The sequence below is a fragment of the Pseudophryne corroboree genome, chromosome 2 (assembly GCF_028390025.1).
Source record: "Pseudophryne corroboree isolate aPseCor3 chromosome 2, aPseCor3.hap2, whole genome shotgun sequence".
NCBI lineage: Eukaryota > Metazoa > Chordata > Amphibia > Anura > Myobatrachidae > Pseudophryne > Pseudophryne corroboree.
Window position 1 is genome coordinate 588,092,909 of NC_086445.1, and position 20,773 is coordinate 588,113,681.

A 20,773-nucleotide genomic window follows, 5' to 3' on the forward strand; every position below is an offset into this window, starting at 1 on the left:
AAATAGGATTTTGGTACTTACCGATAAATCCTTTTCTCCTAGTCCGTAGAGGATGCTGGGCGCCCATCCCAGTTCGGACTGTTACTTGCAGTGTTTTCTTGCTAGTTAAATTAGTTTATACACTGGTTGTGTATTTCTTGTTGCTGTTGTTAATTCATACTGTTATCTGGTTTAATGTTACTCTGGTTGTACGGTATGTTTGTGGTGTGGGCTGGTATGTTGGTAGCCCTTAGTTTAAACAAAAATCTTTCCTCAATGTCTGTCTCTCCTGGGCACAGTTCCTATAACTGAGGTCTGGAGGAGGGGCATAGAGGGAGGAGCCAGTTCACACCCAGATTAAGTTTTTTCAGTGTGCCCAAGCTGCTGCGGATCCCGTCTATACCCCATGGTCCTTTTGGAGTCCCCAGCATCCTCTACGGACTAGGAGAAAAGGATTTATCGGTAAGTACCAAAATCCTATTTTTGTCTGCTTTCTTTTGTCTGAGAAGAAATCCTCTAGTCGGATAATATCGCACTGAATTGAATAGCCCCAGGAGCACCCTTCCGGCTCTATTTAATCCGCATTCAAGAGAAAAAATTATCTTCTGTGGTACAGCCTCTTCTCTTCCTACAGCCTGCTGGAACACATGAACCCCCATCATTCACTATCCATTAGTATAGTTACCAACGTTTCTCTTTCATCCATCTGGGGTCGCTGCACACTTACTGATGGGGTTAGAGTGTGTAGGAAGGGAGTTTGGCGCAGAACCTATAAAAACGAACTCCATCCCCTTCTAACCCATCTCCAGCCTGACCAGCAAATTACCTCAGTTTTAGTTTTGTGCCTGAGGAGTACAGGCACAGATTTTTTGGCTATAGATTTTAGTTAGGTTTCTTTTTGTTTCATTTCAATTTTCTTATATACTTAGTCCCTGTATACAGGTGACAGGTATAGTAGGAGTGGGGTTAGTTAAGGAATTTCCCATTCTACGTGGCCTCTAGGAAGCCACCATACTAAGTCACTGGGGCTTACTTATTCCGGTCCTGAGATCCGAGGAGGCAATTTCCAGGTAGGATAGCCACAACCTGCATGGGCAGTGTTGGGCTGTTACTCCAATTAATATGTATTGCTGTCAGTTTGAGTTCACTGCATGTGTGTCATAGCGCTGGTATAAGGACACGTATTAAGGGGGGGGGCGCTTGAGTGTTTCTCCATTGTCCGGTGCATCACTTCTGGGAAGCAGCGGACAAATTGTTTGTAAGAGGTAACAGAGCGGTTCAATCCCACTGCCGCCGCTCGTTTCACCAGAGTCGCGTCCCTCAGTTCAGAGCGCAGATGTCCTTTTCCTGAAGGGACTGTAGGGCGCAGAGTTCCGTTTCCTGAAGGGGAGGTAGCCGCGGCGGGACACAGGAGGGAGGTGACGTCTTCCCGCCTTGCACTTCTCGCCCAACAGCGTCTTCCCACCCACCTTCCTTATTCTGTGGGGGTGGGATTGAGCCACAGATGCCATCTTCTCCATGCTGACTGAAGGGACACAGCGGGGGATGCTGCGCAGCACACGCTTATACACAGGGATCCAGCGTCTCACCCTGTTTAGTACAGGCAGGGAGCAGCAAATAGCAAGTATTGCAGTGTTATCATTGTATAATTGTACAGCTGTTTCCAATATTGTGGAGCTAGTTTAGTTAATCTAAGCTCTAGATTCTTCTATTGCTCTGATTTATACAGGCGGGGTACATATCATTACAACACATAATTAGAGGGTAATTCTATTATAGATTTAACTCTTTAAGACTAGTGTCTTTTCTTATTTACTTATTATTTTTCTTAATAGGCCACTTGTAGGATTTTAACAGAGAATGGCCAGTAAACCGGACAAATCTACTAAAGGGAAAGCAGTTTTAGCTGTGTATTTTGCCTGTTCTCAGTGTGGCTTCAAATGTTCAAACGGTAGCACGGATCCAGGTTCTCTCTGCACTACATGCTCCGTGACGCCTGTTGTAGAGCAGCTTGGTGGGTCTACAGATCAGTCTATTCCTCTGTGAGCCAGGAACATGGCCGATGCTATTGCTGATTTGCGTCTGTCCTAGTCGGGTACTAATTCACGTCAATCTGCTGAGGAGCCACCATGGGTAAGAAATATGGGCAAATGTCTTAACAAAATTGTGACTGCTTCGGGCTCGGCGGCCATTAAGCGTCAGCATCCGCTGTCGCCTTCCCAGGAGAGGAGTTAGTTTCGGTAGCCACCCCTCTGGAAGAAGGTGAACTGGATTCTAAGTGGGATACTTCCGCTTGGGAAGAAGAGGAGTTGTCTACAAGCTAAGGTGTCAGGATATTGATAGAAGCCATACATCAGACTCTTAATCTTTAAGAAACTGTAGAGGCGGAGACTTCGACAGCCTTTTTTTCAAGCGTCAGAAAGGACAAGTAGCTGTCTTTCCTTCATACACGCATTTTGTGTATATTTTGAATGAACCTTGGCTTAAGCCGGATTCACGCTTTAAGGCTCCTAAAAAATTTAGATTTCTATATCCTTTTGCAGAGGAGGACATAAAATACTGGGAAACTGTTCTGAAGGTGGATGCTCCTATTTCTCATTTGGCAAAGGCTACCGTAATTCCTTCGGTACAATCAGTGACGTTGAAAGATCCAACGGATTGGAAGATTGAGGCAATTCTTAAATCCATGTTTGCCTTATCAGGCTTTCTCTATCGTCCTAAGTGGATGCTGGGGTTCCTGAAAGGACCATGGGGAATAGCGGCTCCGCAGGAGACAGGGCACAAAAAAGTAAAGCTTTTACCAGATCAGGTGGTGTGCACTGGCTCCTCCCCCTATGACCCTCCTCCAGACTCCAGTTAGATTTTGTGCCCGAACGAGAAGGGTGCAATCTAGGTGGCTCTCCTAAAGAGCTGCTTAGAGAAAGTTTAGCTTAGGTTTTTTACTTTACAGTGAGTCCTGCTGGCAACAGGATCACTGCAACGAGGGACTTAGGGGAGAAGTAGTGAACTCACCTGCGTGCAGAGTGGATTTGCTGCTTGGCTACTGGACACTAGCTCCAGAGGGACGATCACAGGTACAGCCTGGATGGTCACCGGAGCCGCGCCGCCGGCCCCCTTGCAGACGCTGAAGAGAGAAGAGGTCCAAAATCGGCGGCTGAAGACTCCTGAGTCTTCATAAAGGTAGCGCACAGCACTGCAGCTGTGCGCCATTTTCCTCTCAGCACACTTCACACAACAGTCACTGAGGGTGCAGAGCGCTGGGGGGGGCGCTCTGAGAGGCAAATAAAAACCTTATTAGAGGCAAAAAATACCTCACATATAGCCCACAGAGGCTATATGGAGATATTTAACCCCTGCCTAACTTCAAAAATAGCGGGAGACGAGCCCGCCGAAAAAGGGGCGGGGCCTATCTCCTCAGCACACAGCGCCATTTTCTCTCACAGAAAAGCTGGAGAGAAGGCTCCCAGGCTCTCCCCTGCACTGCACTACAGAAACAGGGTTAAAACAGAGAGGGGGGGCACTGATTTTGGCGATATTGTATATATATAAAAGATGCTATAAGGGAGAAACACTTATATAAGGTTGTCCCTATATAATTATAGCGTTTTTGGTGTGTGCTGGCAGACTCTCCCTCTGTCTCCCCAAAGGGCTAGTGGGTCCTGTCCTCTGTCAGAGCATTCCCGGTGTGTGTGCTGTGTGTCGGTACGTGTGTGTCGACATGTATGAGGACGATGTTGGTGAGGAGGCGGAGAAATTGCCTGTAATGGTGATGTCACTCTCTAGGGAGTCGACACCGGAATGGATGGCTTATTTAGAGAATTACGTGAGAATGTCAACACGCTGCAAGGTCGGTTGACGACATGAGACGGCCGACAATCTATTAGGACCGGTCCAGGCGTCTCAGAAACACCGTCAGGGGTTTTAAAAACGCCCATTTACCTCAGTCGGTCGACACAGACACAGACACGGACACTGAATACAGTGTCGACGGTGAATAAACAAACGTATTTCTCATTAGGGCCACACGTTAAGGGCAATGAAGGAGGTGTTACGTGTTTCTGATACTACAAGTACCACAAGAAAGGGTATTATGTGGGAGTGAAAAAACTACCTGTAGTTTTTCCTGAATCAGATAAAATAAAATGAAGTGTGTGATGATGCGTAGGGTTACCCCGATAGCAAATATTGGCGTTATACCCTTTCCCGCCAGAAATTAGGGTACGTTGGGAAACACCCCTTAGGGTGATAAGGCGCTCACACGCTTATCAAGTGGGATACGGCCGCCCTCAAGGAGCCAGCTGATAGGAAGCTGGAAAAATATCCTAAAAAGTATATACACACATACGGTGGTTATACTGCGACCAGCGATCGCCATCAGCCTGGAGATGCAGTGCTGGGTTGGCTTGGTCGGATTCCCTGACTGAAAATATTTTATTCATGTAGAGCATTTAATAGGATGCATTCTATATATATGTATGTGAGATGCACAGAGGGATATTTGCTCTCTGGCATCAAGATAAGTGCGTTGTCCATATCTCCCAGAAGATGTCAGGGACACGACAGTGGTCAGGTGATACAGATCCCATACGGCAGATGGAAGTATTGCTGTATAAAGGGAAGGAGTTATTTGGGGGTCGGTCCATCGGACCTGGGGACCACAGCAACAGCTGGGAAATCCAACCTTTTTTACCCCAAGTTACGTCTCAGCTAAAAAAGACACCGTCTTTTCAGCCTCAATCTTTCCTTTCCCATGAGGGCATGCAGGCAAAAGGCCAGTCATATCTGCCCAGACATAGAGGTAAGGGAAGTAGACTGCAGCAGGCAGCCCTTTCCCAGGAAAAGAAGCCCTCCACCGCGTCTGCCAAGTCCTCAGCATGACGCTGGGGCCGTGCAAGCGGACTCAAGGTGGGGGGGGTAGTCTCAAGAGTCTCAGGGCGCAGTGGGATCACTCGCAAGTTGACCCCTAGATCGTACGAGTATTATCCCAGGGGTAAAGATTGGAGAGTCGAGACATCTTCTCCTCGCAGGTTCCTGAAGTCTGCTTTACCAACGGCTCCCTCCGACAGGGAGGCAGCATTGGAAACAATTCACAAGCTGTATATCCAGCAGGTGATAATCAAAGTACCCCTCCTACGACAAGGAAAAGGGTATTATTTTTCCACACTATATTGTGGTACTGAAGCCAGACGGCTTGGTGACACATAGTTTAAATCTAAAATGTTTTGAACACTTACATAAAAGGTTCAAATCGAGATAAAGTCACTCAGAGCAGTGATAGCGAACCGGAAAAAAGGGGACTATATGGTGTCCCTGGACATCAAGGATTACCTCCATGTCCAAATTTTGTCCTTCTCATCAAGGGTACCTCTGGTTCGTGGTACAGAACTGTCAATATCGGTTTCAGACGATGCCGTTTGAATTATCCACGGCACCCCGGGCCTTTTTACCAAGGTAATGGCCGAAAAGATGTTTCTTCAAAGAAAAAAGGCATCTAAATTATCCCTTACTTGCACGACCTAAAAAGGGCAAGTTCCAGAGAACAGTTGGAGGTCGGAAGAGCACTATCTAAAGTAGTTCTTCGACGGCACGACTGGATTCTAAATATTCCAAGAATCGCAGCTGTTTTCCGACGATACGTCTGCTGTTCCTAGGGATGATTCTGGACACGGTTCAGAAAAAGGTTTTTCTTCCCGAGGAAAAAGCCAAGGAGTTATCCGACCTGTCAGGAACCTCCTAAAACCAGGAAAGGTGTCTGTACATCAATGCACAAGAGTCCTGGGAAAAATGGTGGCTTTTTACGAAGCAATTCCATTCGGCAGATTCCATGCAAGAATTTTCCAAAGGGATCTGTTGGACAAATGGTCAGGGTCGCATCCTCAGATGCACCTGCGAATAACCCTGTCGCCAAGGACAAGGGTATATCTTCTGTGGTGGTTGCAAAAGGCTCATCTATTGGAGGGCCGCAGATTCGGCATACAGGATTTGATCCTGGTGACCACGGACGCCAGCCTGAGAGGTTGGGGAGCAGTCACACAAGGAAGAAACTTCCAGGGGGTATGGACGAACCTGGAAAAGTCTCTTCACATAAACATTCTGGTACTAAGAGCAATCTAAAATGCTCTAAGCCAGGCGGAACCACTCCTGCAAGGAAAACCGGTGTTGATTCAGTCGGACAACATCACGGCGGTCGCCCATGTAAACAGACAGGGCGGCACAAGAAGCAGGAGTGCAATGGCAGAAGCTGCCAAGATTCTTCGCTGGGCGGAGAATCACGTAATAGCACTGTCAGCAGTGTTCTTCCCGGGCGTGGACAACTGGGAAGCAGACTTCCTCAGCAGACACGATATTCACCCGGGAGAGGGGGGTCTTCATCCAGAAGTCTTCCACATGCTAATAAACTGTTGGGAAAGACCAATGGTAGACATGATGGCGTCTCGCCTCAACAAGAAACTGGACAAGTATTGCGCCAGGTCAAGAGATCCACAGGCAATAGCTGTGGACGCACTGGTAACACCTTGGGTGTACAAATCAGTATATGTGTTTCCTCCTCTGCCTCTCATACCAAAGGTATTGAAGATTATACGGTGAGGAGGAGTAAGAACAATACTAGTGGCTCCGGATTGGCCAAGAAGGACTTGGTACCCGGAACTTCAAGAGTTGGTCACGGACGACCCGTGCCCTCTACTTCTGAGAAGGGACCTGCTACAACAGGGTCCCTGTCTCTTTCAAGACTTACCGCGGCTGCGTTTGACGGCATGGCGGTTGAACGCCAGATCCTAAAAGGGAAAGGCATTCCAGAAGAAGTCATTCCTACCTTGATTAAGGCAAGGAAGGAAGTCACCGCGAAACATTATCACCGCATTTGGCGAAAATATGTCGCGTGGTGCGAGGATCGGAGTGTTCCGACGGAGGAATTTCAACTGGGTCGTTTCCTACATTTCCTACAATCAGGATTGTCTATGGGTCTCAAATTGAGATCTATTAAGGTTCAAATTTCGGCCCTGTCAATATTCTTCCAAAAAGAATTGGCCTCAGTTCCTGAGGTACAGACTTTTGTTAAAGGAGTACTGCATATACAGCCTCCTGTGGTGCCTCCGGTGGCACCGTGGGATCTAAATGTAGTTTTAGATTTCCTCAAATCCCATTGGTTTGAACCATTGAAAAAGGTGGATTTTAAATATCTCACATGGAAAGTGACTATGTTACTGGCCCTGGCTTCCGCCAGGAGAGTATCTGAATTGGCGGCTTTATCTTATAAAAGCCCTTATCTAATCTTCCATTCGGATAGGGCAGAACTGAGGACTCGTCCGCATTTTCTCCCTAAGGTGGTATCAGCGTTTCACCTGAACCAACCTATTGTGGTGCCTGCGGCCACTGGCGACTTGGAGGACTCCAAGTTGTTGGACGTTGTCAGAGCCTTAAAAATATACATTTCAAGGAAGGCTGAAGTCAGAAAATCTGACTCGCTGTTGATACTATATGCACCCAACAAGTTGGGTGCCCCTGCTTCTAAGCAGACGATTGCTCGTTGGATTTGTAACATAATTCAACTTGCTCATTCTGTGGCAGGCCTGCCACAGCCTAAATCTGTTAAGGCCCATTCCACAAGGAAGGTGGGCTCATCTTGGGCGGCTGCCCGAGGGGTCTCGGCATTACAATTCTGCCGAGCAGCTACGTGGTCGGGGGAAAACACGTTTGTAAAATTCTACAAATTTGATACCCTGGCAAAAGAGGACTTGGAATTCTCTCATTCGGTGCTGCAGAGTCATCCGCACTCTCCCGCCCGTTTGGGAGCTTTGGTATAATCCCCATGGTCCTTTCAGGAACCCCAGCATCCACTTAGGACGATAGAGAAAATAAGAATTTACTTACCGATAATTCTATTTCTCGGAGTCCGTAGTGGATGCTGGGCGCCCATCCCAAGTGCGGATTATCTGCAATACTGTACATAGTTATTGTTAACAAATTCGGGTTATATTGTTAAGGAGCCATCTTTAAGAGGCTCTTTCTGTTATCATACTGTTAACTGGGTTTAGATCACAAGTTGTACGGTGTGATTGGTGTGGCTGGTATGAGTCTTACCCGGGATTCAAATTGCCTCCCTTATTGTGTACGCTCGTCCGGGCACAGTACCTAACTGGAGTCTGGAGGAGGGTCATAGGGGGAGGAGCCAGTGCACACCACCTGATCTGGTAAAAGCTTTACTTTTTTGTGCCCTGTCTCCTGCGGAGCCGCTATTCCCCATGGTCCTTTCAGGAACCCCAGCATCCACTACGGACTCCGAGAAATAGAATTATCGGTAAGTAAATTCTTATTTTTCTCTGCTTCCAGTCCTCGCTGGTGCCTGGGTCTTTAAGGCTGTAGACGACTGGCTAGCTCGAGTGGTATCTGGCATGCAGTCTGATGACCCATCGGAGGCTATTCAGCTAGCTGAACAAATTTCTGAGGCTCTCACTTATGTTGGTGAGGCCTTGTTGGACTCTGTCTAGCTACAGTCGCGTGTATCTGCTTTAGCGGTTACAGCGAGGCGTTCACTCTGGCTTCGTGTTTGGAATGCTGACTCTGATTCCAAAGAAACGTTGACAGCCGTTCTGTTTGAAGGAGAATTTCTCTTTCGTCCGGAACTTACAAAGATTATCTCTAATACCACGGGTGGCAAGAGCCCGTTTCATCCAGTTCCTCCTCCAAAATCCAAACCAACTAAATTTCTGTTCTTGCTTACTCAAGGCAGGGGAAGTTTCCAGTCCTTTCGAGCCTTTTCAAGATTTCCACGCAGAGGTGCGTTCCGAGGTAGAGGATCACAGGCACCACGTAAACTGTCAGTCAAGCTTGCCGACAAGCCTACCGCATGACGCAGGGAGGTATCCGGAGGGATCATTGGTGGTTGGGGCTTGGTTACTACAGTTCAAGGAAGTGTGGCTCCTGTCAAAACCGGATCAGTGGGTGACGGAGGTTATAACCCAAGGTTACATTTTGGATCTCGAGGAGCCTGTCCCAGACCGCTTTTTCATCACTCCTCTCTCATGCGATCCCTCCAGACGACAAGCATTGATTCAGGCAACTTCCACACTTTTACACAATGGAGTAATTCTTCTAGCTCCCAAACTACAATGGGGTCAAGGCTTTTACTCGAGTCTTTTTCTTGTAAACGATCCGGATGGTTCGTTTCAACCCATTTTAAATATAAAATGCCTGAATCCGTATCTTTCTGTCCAGAAATTTAAAAATGTAATCTACTCGTTTAATCATCACTGCCATGGGACAGGAGGAATATTTGGCATCTATAGACATAAGATGCATGCCTCCATGTTCCCATTTGGTCAGGTCATCAACATCTTTTGAGATTCGCAATTGCCCTTGGCATTTCCAATTTCAAGCTCTTCTGTTCGGCCTATCCATGGCCCCTTTGGTATTTACAAAAATATTGGGTCATGTAGTGGCGGTCCTCAGATGTCAGGGGGTCAACTTTACTCCTTACCTGGACTATTTTTTACTGAAGGCTCCATCACAGACTCTTCTTCGTCAACAACTGCAACTCTCAATAGTCACCCTACAGTCATTCGGTTGGATTGTGAATTTCCAGATATCTTCGTCGTTCCCCTCTCAGAAGATGGTGTTTCTAGGTCTCCTGTTCGACACGAGAAGTCAGAGTTTTTCTACCTCAGGACAATCTTCAGGATCTACAATCCAGAGTCCGCTCCCTATTGCAATTGCCGAGGGTCTCAGTTCTCAAATGTTTGCAAGTGTTGGGTAAGATGGTAGCGACTTTTGAGGTGGTACCATATGCCAGATTCCATGCTCGACCCCTTCAGGCTCAAATTCTTTCCTGTTGGAATCAAGCGGGACTACATCTGGACTTTCAATTGTGCCGGCTGTCGGTTCAGACTCTACAGTCTCTCCATTGGTGTCTTCACAGTCCCAATCTAACCAAGGGGGCACCGTTCACTGTTTGGTCTTGGATGATGGTCACCACGAACGCGAGCCTCACTGGTTGGGGGGTAGTGACTCTGGAACGGTCAAGAATCGAAGTTACCAATCAACATCTTGGAGTTGAGAGCAATTCGGTATGCTCTGCTTCAGGTACAAATCAGCTTCCAAGGTTAGCCGGTACGCATTCAATCAGACAACGCCACAGCGGTTGCTTACGTAAACAAACAAGGCGGAACTTGCAGCTGGAGGGCTCCAGTGGGCGGAGCGATGGGTTCCGACCATCTCCGCAGTTCACATTCCAGGAATGGAAAACTGGGAAGCAGGATGATGATAGGGTCAAATGCATTTATTTGTCCCGTACACAGTCTATTCACTGTACAGATACCTTGTTGGTTTTGATGCACCCAAACGTGGCTGGCCGGCCTCTAAAAACACTGAGGCACATAGGGTAACCTCTGCTATTCGGCAGGCCTATGTTTCTTCGGCATTACCTGTTCCTGACTCCTTGAGGGCTCATTCGACTAAGGCTATTGGAGCCTCCTGGGCTGTTTGCGGTGATATTTCGGTTGAGCAGCTGTGTAGAGCAGCGACCTGGTCGTCCGTGCATACTTTCAGCAAGTTTTACAGTTTTCATACTTTTGGTTTGGAGACCGCCTCTGTTGGGCGTCAAGTTTTGCAGACTGCTATGCCGTCTGTGTCTCCCTCCTTTTTATTAGCTTGCTTTGGGAAATCCCATCAGTAAGTGCGCAGCGTCTCCCAGATGGATGAAAGAGAAATAGGGATTTTTGTTTACTTACCGTAAAATCTTTCTCTGATTCCATCTGGGGGAAGCTGCGATCCCTCCCGTATTTTTGTCTGGTTTATTGGTTGTACTCTGTTCTGCCTCTTCTGGCTTTGCTAAACGTTAGCTGAGGTTATTTGCTCGTCAGGCTGGAGATGGGAGGGGTTAAAGGGGGAGCAGTTAGTTTTTATAGGTTCTGTGCCAAACTCCCTTCCCACAGACTCTAACCCATCCGTAAGTGCGCAGCGTCCCCCAGATGGAATCCGAGAAAGGAAAGATTTTACGGTTAGTAAACAAAAATCCCTATTTTAGGAATACAGTACTGGGGAAAGTGTTATATTGGTTACCTCAGCAGAAATCGCACTGTTATAAGGAAACACCAGTGAAATGTAACAGGGATTTCCTGCTTATTAAGTACTTGTCTGACTGATACTGCATCTTATAGCTTTGCCTTATTGGAAAAATCGACCGTTATCGAAGTTTATGCTGATGTGTGGAGAGGTCTAGAAGTGGCTAGGTGTGAATGAGGACATTGACAGGTTTATAATGTGATTGTGTAGGGAGCGCTAAGGTTGATATAGTGTTGGTGCAGGCTGATATGTGCGCTCTACTGCATATGAAATACTAGTTGGTTTATTGCCTAATATTTCACTTTAATGTGTTATGTATGTGCTATTTATGTGGTATTTGTGTTTATGTTGTCAAAATAAACTGAAGAAAGCTGCAAGCAAGCACTATTGCATAATGTTTGTGTTACTTGACTATTTTTCTGTAAGCTTTTCCAGACATCAGCTTGGTATAATGAGTTATATGTACAACTATAATTGTGGCAATTATTTTCTAGTAGGACAGGATAAAAGATGGCTTGTTTGTTTTTCATGCTTTTTTATTTGTTTGCTGGAAATACGTCCCTTTATGTTTCGTATAGTGCATTCATTTGTTGAAGTTCATAAAAGCTTGTCTACATTTATGATGCAGCTAACCACTATATAAAAATGAAATGTTGGTACTTTTATATGCTTAACAACAATAATTTGTGTGTTTAAATACCCTGCAGAAATTGATTATTGATGAGAAGAAATACTACCTGTTTGGAAGGAACCCTGACATGTGTGACTTTACAATCGACCATCAGTCTTGTTCCAGAGTTCATTCTGCTCTAGTCTACCACAAGCATTTGAAGAGAGTCTTTCTAATCGATCTCAATAGCAGTAAGTCCTTAAATTAATAGATGTTTTGCTGCACCTGTCTATCTTGTATTTGCAACATAATGACCTACTATTCAATCTAGCCTAATAGTACTGCAGGCTTTTGGGTTGTTCTTGATGTCCTAGCTTCTCTTTGTAACTATACAAACAAAAAAATTTGAACTTAACCACTGCGCACAAAGAAGAGCAGCCTTTATGATTCAATTGGTTAGAAGTATCACCTGATCTTCAAAACATGCAATTCTACCACAATATCGCCAATAATGAATCTCTCGGCGCTGAATGCACCCCAACAGTCAATCAATTCTTAATGAGAGTATCCCCAACGATCTTCCTGGGTCTTCAATTTAATCCTCAAAAAGAAGAGAGAGACAGACCTCATAGGGCAGAGGGTATGTGTTGTGGAATATGAACAAGATGTCACATTTAAATGGACTCCTACCACAAATGTAGGTCTACAAATGATAGTAGACAAATGCACAGGTGTATTGAGTGGATTTGACCCCACCGAAGATATACAGCCACGTGTCCTCCATAAGAAATGGAAAGATTCCACCATAGCGTTATCCAATATGCACAAACACAGTAAAACAATAAAATATATACAGAGGCAGTAGTACTAGACTCTTACCCGATAAGTGGTCCACTTAATGAAGCAGACAAATGAGCGCAAGTGTGTTAAAAACCAGGCGTCCCTGGAGGCTCCAACAACCAATGAGAAAGATACCTGGAGTATCGAAACGCGTTGCAGTAAGGAGGTTGGGGACAGAATATGGGACTTCTCATCGGTTGTTGGAGCCTCCAGGGACGGCTGGTTTTTAACACTTGCGCTCTTTTGTCTACTTCATTAAGTGGACCACTTATCGGGTGAGAGTCCAGTACTACTGCCTTTTGTATATATTTTATTGTGTTTGTGCATTAAAATATTATTGGATTACTCTATGGTGGAATCTTTCCATTTCTTTTGAGGACACGTGGCTGTATATCTTCGGTGGGGCCAAATCCGCTCAATACACCAGTGCATTTGTCTACTATCATTTGTAGACCTACATTTGTGGTAGGAGTCCATTTAAATTAATTTATTTATTAACAGTTTCTTATATAGCGCAGCAAATTCCGTTGCGCTTTACAATTTGAAATAACAATAACAAACTGGGTGATAACAAACAGTCATAGAGGTAGGAAGGCCCTGCCCGCAAGCTTACAATCTATAATCTGACATCTTGTTCATATTCCACAACACATACCCTCTGCACTATGAGGTCTGTGTCTCTCTTCTTTTTGAGGATTAAATTGAAGACCCAGGAAGATCGTTGGGGATACTCTCATTAAGAATTGATTGACTGTTGGGGTGCATTCAGCGCCGAGATTCTCTTTGTAACTATGTTTTATGAAATATAGTAGACTTAATGGTATATAGATCTACACTCAAAAGGTCTACAGTCAATAGGTCAACCACTAATGGTAGACAGGGTCAAAAGGTCGACACACGTTTTTTTGTGTTTTTTTCTTCTTCATTATTATTATTATTTATTATTATTATTATTATTATTATTATTATTTTATATGGCGCCACAAGGGTTCTGCAGCGCCCAATTAGAGTGCATAATCAAAACAGGGAATCAGTGACCTACAGCTGAAGACAATAAAGGACCAGATCAGGGTAACTAAGCATAACTACACCAGTAGACGACATAGAGAGAAGTTTTAAGGTGGCCAAAAAAACTGCAGGATTTGGGCAGTTGAGGATTATTTAAGTAAGAAAAGGATAAGCACATGAGGGAAGATGGCTAGTGACTGTGTAGGGCAGAAGTTTCTTGCTTTCGTGTGGTTCTTTCTCTTATATAAGCTTTACTGTAATTGTTATTAATGCTACCTGTATATATTGTACAAAGTGTGGTTACGGTTTTTATATGGTATGTGTATAAAATATAGGTGCAATAGTACCTTGCTATTGTGTGCTTACTGTGTGATCTCAGAACTCGGTAGTGACCCCCGGTGCGCCGTGCAGAGCTGTAAACGCTGCCTTTCTTAAGGCGGAGATTAGCGATAGGCGAGAATAATGCACACATGAACCCGGGGTCCTAATACTTTACCATCCACGAGGACTACGATTTGGAATAGTAACTTTGGCCGAAACATAGCAAGCGAAGCAGCACACAATTGAGGCTTGTTTGTGACAGAAAAGTGAACCCCCCCCCCCCCTCATAAAAAAAATTCTACCTTTTTTGTTTAGACCATTTCCATGTTGTCCTTTTGACCTTGTCAACCTTTTCAAATGACTTTTCTATATTGACCTTTTGACTGTTGACCTAATGCCTGTCTACCCCATTAGTGGTCTACCTATTGACTGTAGACATTTATAGTGTAGATATAATAATCCACATCCAACCTAATTTATGTGATGCATATTAGTCACCGTCTGCAAATTAAACATATAAATTGCATTTATCTCTATTTTCTTCCTTTAAACTTACCAATAGCTGGTTCTGATGTAACGTATAGGTTAATTATTACATTTTATTTATAAGGTGCAACAAGTGGTTCCTAGCACCATACATACAAAACACATTAGAACAATACAGAGTACACAGAACTTAATATTATAGCAACTGAAAGACTAAAACAGAGCACAGGTAACACGTAGCACCACAATTCACAGGACACAATACAGGTGAGATGTAAGGAATTAAAGGAGTAATCTGTGTAGTACTAGGAGTGGGCAGCCGTGAATGGTTACGAGCGTGACAAAATACCGGGTATAGACGGGCGCTAAGTTGGAGAGAGCTGTAATTGAAGTGTGAGAAAAAAGGGCTGTGAGAACAGGAGGGAAGAGACCCCTGCTCCAAAGAGCTTACAATCTAGGGGTATGGGTGAGACAGGTGACATGAGTGTGTGCAAGTGGGTGGCCTGATGGCAGGAAGTACGCGAGGCAGAGATGGCCGAGGGGGTTTGGAGAGCGGCTTCGAGACTAGGTTATGTGGTGTAAGGGTACACTTTGACGAACAAGTTGGTTTTCAGTGCCTGTCTGACGTTTTGCAAGGTCGGGGAGAGTCTAATAGAGCAAGAGTGCTCATTCCAGTGAAAGGGGGGTATCACCAGCAAAATCTTGGATTCATGCATGGGATACAGTGACCAGGGTGGAAGAGAGGCGGTGGTCATTGGTCGACTGGAGAGAACGGGAGGTAGTATGTAGGGATATGAGGTTGGAGATGTAGGGAGCAGTGGCGTCACAGAGGGCCTTGTATTTGACGTCACAAAAATTAGGTTATGCTGACATGGTTATGGGATGCAAGAATGGAATTTGGACTTTAGCCATAGCATCTTCACCTGCAAAACAAATTGAAGACTCAAATTTCTTCTGATGAAGCCGGATGTCCTTACCCAGGGAAACTCATTTAAGACTTTATCCAAGTTTTGTCAACACTTGGATTTTTGCCACAGTTAACCTATTTGATACAAATGTGGACTAAATTTCCTGCGTGCCATTTGGGACTTTGCCTGCTCTCCACCTGAAACACAGTAGCTGCAGCATATGGATGCCTAGTGGATTGTTACCACCTAACCCCTTACACTGCTGAAAGGAATATTGAACCTCATCCACCATTTCTGTATGGCATTTTAAATTTGTGCACTATTTATGCTATTGTAACTGTACATGTGTATTTCTCTGACGTCCTAAGTGGATGCTGGGACTCCGTAAGGACCATGGGGATTAGCGGCTCCGCAGGAGACTGGGCACAACTAAAGAAAGCTTTAGGACTACCTGGTGTGCACTGGCTCCTCCCACTAAGACCCTCCTCCAGACCTCAGTTAGATTCTTGTGCCCGGCTGAGCTGGATGCACACTAGGGGCTCTCCTGAGCTCCTAGAAAGAAAGTATATTTAGGTTTTTTATTTTACAGTGAGATCTGCTGGCAACAGACTCACTGCAGCGAGGGACTAAGGGAAGAAGAAGCGAACCTACCTAACAGGTGGTAGTTTGGGCTTCTTAGGCTACTGGACACCATTAGCTCCAGAGGGATCGACCGCAGGACCCGACCTTGGTGTTCGTTCCCGGAGCCGTGCCGCCGTCCCCCTTACAGAGCCAGAAGCATAAGTCCGGAAAATCGGCGGCAGAAGACTTCGGTCTTCACCAAGGTAGCGCACAGCACTGCAGCTGTGCGCCATTGCTCCTCATGTACACCTCACACTCCGGTCACTGATGGGTGCAGGGCGCTGGGGGGGGCGCCCTGAGGGCAATATATGACACCTTGGCTGGCAAATCTACATCATATATAGTCCTAGAGGCTATATAGATGTAAAATTACCCCTGCCAGTATTCCAGAAAAAGCGGGAGAAAGTCAGTTGAAAAAGGGGCGGGGCTTCTCCCTCAGCACACTGGCGCCATTTTCTCTTCACAGTGCAGCTGGAAGACAGCTCCCCAGGCTCTCCCCTGTAGTTTTCAGGCTCAAAGGGTTAAAAAGAGAGGGGGGGCACTAAATTTAGGCGCAATATATGTGTACAAGCAGCTATTTGGGGAAAAATCACTCAGTTATAGTGTTAATCCCTGCATTATATAGCGCTCTGGTGTGTGCGGGCATTCTCTCTCTCTGTATCCCCAAAGGACTTTGTGGGGTCCTGTCCTCAGTCAGAGCATTCCCTGTGTGTGTGCGGTGTGTCGGTACGGCTGTGTCGACATGTTGGATGAGGAAGGTTACGTGGAGGCGGAGCAGAGGCCGATAAATGGGATGTCGCCCCCTGTGGGGCCGACACCAGAGTGGATGGATAGGTGGAAGGTATTAACCGACTGTGTCAACTCCTTTACATAAAAGGCTGGATGACGTAACAGCGGTGGGACAGCCGGCTTCTCAGCCCGCGCCTGCCCAGGCGTCTCAAAGGCCACGAGGGGCTCAAAAACCGCCCGTTACCTCAGATGGCAGACACAGATGTCAACACGGAGTCTGACTCCAGTGGCGACGAGGTTGAGACATATACACAATCCACTAGGAACATCCGTTACATGATCTCGGCAATGAAAAATGTGTTACGCATTTTCTGACATGAACCCAAGTACCACATAAAAGGGGTTTTTATTTTTGGGGAGAAAAAGCAGCCAGTGTTTTGTTCCCCTATCAGATGAATGAATGAAGTGTGTAAAGAAGCGTGGTTTCCCCCGATAAGAAACTGGTAATTTCTAAAAAGTTACTGATGGCGTACCCTTTCCCGCCAGAGGATAGGTCACGTTGGGAGATATCCCTTATGGTGGATAAGGCGCTCACACGTTTGTCAAAAGGTGGCACTGCCGTCTTAGGATTCGGCCACCTTGAAGGAACCTGCTGATAAAATGCAGGAGGCGATCCTGAAGTCTGTATTTACACACTCAGGTTATATACTGAGACCTGCAATTGCCTCAGCATAAATAGGGCTGCTGCAGCGTGGTCTGATACCCTGTCAGATAATATTAATACGCTAAGACAGGGATAATATTTTGCTAACATTGAGCATATTTAAGACGTTGTCTTATATATAAAAGATGCACAGAGGGATATTTGCCGGCTGGCATCCAGAATTAATGCAATGTCCATTCTGCCAGGAGGGTATTAGAAACCCGGCAGTGGACAGGTGATGCTGCCTGTAAAAGGCACATGGAGATTCTGCCTTATAAGGGTGAGGAATTGTTTGGGGATGGTCTCTGGGACCTCGTATCCACAGCAACAGCTGGGAAAAATTTTTTTTACCTCAGGTTTCCTCACAGCCTAAGAAAGCACCGTATTTTCAGGTACAGTCCTTTCGGCTTCAGAAAAGCAAGCGGGTCAAAGGCGCTTCCTTTCTGTACAGAGACAAGGGAAGAAGGAAAAAAGCTGCACCAGCAGCCAGTTCCCAGGATCAAAAATTCTCCCCCGCTTCCTGAGTCCACCGCATGACGCTGGGGCTCCACAGGTGGAGACAGGTGCGGTAGGGGCGCGTCTCGGGAACTTCAGGGACCAGTGGGCTTGCCCACAGGTGGATCTCTAGGTTCTGCAAATAGTATCACAGGGATACAGGCTGGAGTTCGAGGCGACTCCCCCTCGCCGTTACCTCACATCAGCCTTGCCGGCTGCCCTCGGAGAAAGGTAGTACTGGCGGCAATTCACAAGCTGTACTTCCAGCAGGTGAAAGCAAGGTACCCCTCCTTCAACAAGGCCGGGGTTACTATTTCAAAATGTTGTGGTACCGAAACCAGACGGTTTGGTGAGACCCATTCTAAAATTGAAAGCCTTGAACACTTATATACGAAGGTTCAAGTTCAAAATGGAATCGCTCAGGGCGATTATTGCAAGCCTGGAGAATTTCATGGTATCACTGGACATCAAGGATGATTACCTGCATGTCCCTATTTACCCTCTTCACCAGGAGTACCTCAATATTGTGGTACAGGATTGTCATTACCAATTCCAGACGTTGCCGTTGGTCTGTCCCCGGCACCGAGGTATTTACCAAGGTAATGGCCGAAATAATTATCCCGTAGTTGGACGATCTCCTTATAAAGGCGAGGTCCAGGGAGCAGTTGTTCGTCGGAGTAGCACTATCTCGGGAAGTGCTACAACAGCACGGCTGTATTCTGAATATTCCAAAGTCGCAGCTGGTTCCTACGACGCGTCTACTGTTCCTTGGTATGGTTCTGGACACAGAACATGATAAAAAGGGTTTCTCCCGGAGGAGAAGTCCAAGGAGTTGTTGTCTCTAGACAGAGACCTCCTAATACGTATACAGGTGTCGGTGCATCAATGCACGCGAGCCCTGGGAAAGATGGTAGCTTCTTACGAAGAAATTCCATTCGCCAGGTCCCATGTAAGGATTTTCCAGTGGGATCTGTTGGACAAGTGGTCCGGGTAGCATCTTCAGATGCATCGGCGGATAACCCTGTCTCCAAGGGTCAGGGTGTCGCTGTTGTGGTGGCTGCAGAGTGCTCATCTTCTAGGGGGCCGCAGATTCGGCATACAGGAATGGGTCCTGGTGACCACGGATGCCAGCCTTCGAGGCTGGGGGGCAGTCACACAGGGAAGGAACTTCCAAGGCTATGGAAAAGTCGGGAGACTTCCCTACACATAAATATTCTGGAACTGAGGGCCATTTACAATGCCCTAAGTCAGGCTAGACCCCTGCTTCAACACCGGCCGGTGCTGATCCAGTCAGACAACAAAACTGCGGTCGCTCATGTAAACCGACAGGGCGGCACAAGAAGCAGGATGGCGATGGCAGAAGCTACAAGGATTCTCCAATGGGCGGAAAATCATGTGTTAGCACTGTCAGCAGTGTTCATTCCCGGAGTGGACAACTAAGAAACCTCCACCCGGGAGAGTGGGGACTTCATCCAGAAGTCTTCCAAATGATTGTACACTGTTGGGAAAGGCCACAGGTGGACATGATGGCGTCCCGCCTCAACTAAAAGTTACAAAGATATTGCGCCAGGTCAAGGACCCTCAGGCGATAGCTGTGGACGCTCTGGTAACACCGTGGGTGTACCAGTCGGTGTATGTGTTCCCTTCTCTGCCTCTCATACCCAGGGTAATGAGAATAATAAGAAGGAGAGGAGTAAGAACTATACTCATTGTTCCGGGTTGGCCAAGAAGAGCTTGGTAACCAGAACTCCAAGAAATTATCTCAGAGGACCCATGGCCTCTGCCGCTCAGACAGGACCTGCTGCAGCAGGGGGCCTGTCTGTTCCAAGACGTACCGCGGCTGCGTTGACAGCATGGCGGTTGAACGCCGGATCCTGAAGGAAAAGGGAATTCCGGAGGAAGTTATCCCTACGCTATTTGAAGCTAGGAAAGAAGTGAACGCAAACCATTATCACCACATATGGCGGAAATATGTTGCGTACTGTGAGGCCAGGAAGGCCCCAAAGGAGAAATTTCAGCTAGGTCGATTTCTGCACTTCCTACAGTCAGAGGTGACTATGGGCCTAAAATTGGGTTTCATTAAGGTCCAGATTTCGGCTCTATCGATTTTCTTCCAAAATTGAACTGGCTTCACTGCCTGAAGTTCAGACTTTTGTTAAGGGAGTGCTGCATAGTCAGCCCCCGTTTGTGCCTCCAGTGGGACCGTGGGATCTCAACGTGGTGTTGGATTTCCTGAAGTCGCATTGGGTTGAGCCACTTAAATCCGTGGAGCTATAATACCTCACGTGGAAAGTGGTCATTCTGTGGGCCTTGGCGTCGGCCAGGCGTGTATCAGAATTGGCGGCTTTGTCATACAAAAGCCCTTATCTGTATTTTATATGGATAAGGCGGAATTGAGGACTCGTTCCCAATTCCTTCCTAAGGTGGTATAATTTTTTAATGTGAACCAACCTATTGTGGTGCCTGCGGCTACTTGGGACTTGGAGGATTCCAAGTTACTGGATGTAGTCAGGGCCCTGAAAAGTATATGTTTCCTGGACAGCTGGAGTCAGGAAAACTGACTCGCTATTTCTCCTGTATGCACCCAACAAGCTGGGTGCTCCTGCTTCTAAGCAGACGATTGCTCGCTGGATCTGTAGCACGATTCAACTTGCACATTCTGCGGCTGGACTGCCGCACCCTAATTCTGTAAAAGCCCATTCCACGAGAAAAGGGGGCTCTTCTTGGGCGGCTGCCCGAGGGGTCTCGGCTTTACAACTTTGCCGAGCTGTTACTTGGTCGGGTTAAAACATTTTTGTAAGAGTCTACAAGTTTGATACCCTGGCTGAGGAGGACCTAGAGTTTGCTCATTCGGTGCTGCAGAGTCATCCGCGCACTCCTGCCCGTTTGGGAGCTTTGGTATAATCCCCATGGTCCTTACGGAGTCCCAGCATCCACTTAGGACGTCAGAGAAAATAAGATTTTACTCACCGGTAAATCTATTTCTCGTAGTCCGTAGTGGATGCTGGGCGC

The 20,773-nt window shown here is 46.5% G+C and overlaps 1 protein-coding gene across 4 annotated transcripts in view; it reads left to right on the top strand.

Annotated features, from left to right (window-relative positions):
- The window catches only part of PPP1R8 (protein phosphatase 1 regulatory subunit 8), an 81,199-nt gene that overhangs the window by 32,323 nt on the left and 28,103 nt on the right, over positions 1-20,773 (top strand). For all 4 annotated transcript variants that reach the window (XM_063954548.1, XM_063954551.1, XM_063954549.1 and 1 more), the window contains one exon: positions 11,748-11,901. In XM_063954548.1, coding sequence (XP_063810618.1) covers positions 11,748-11,901 — 154 coding nt within the window. The remainder of the gene's footprint in view (positions 1-11,747; positions 11,902-20,773) is intronic.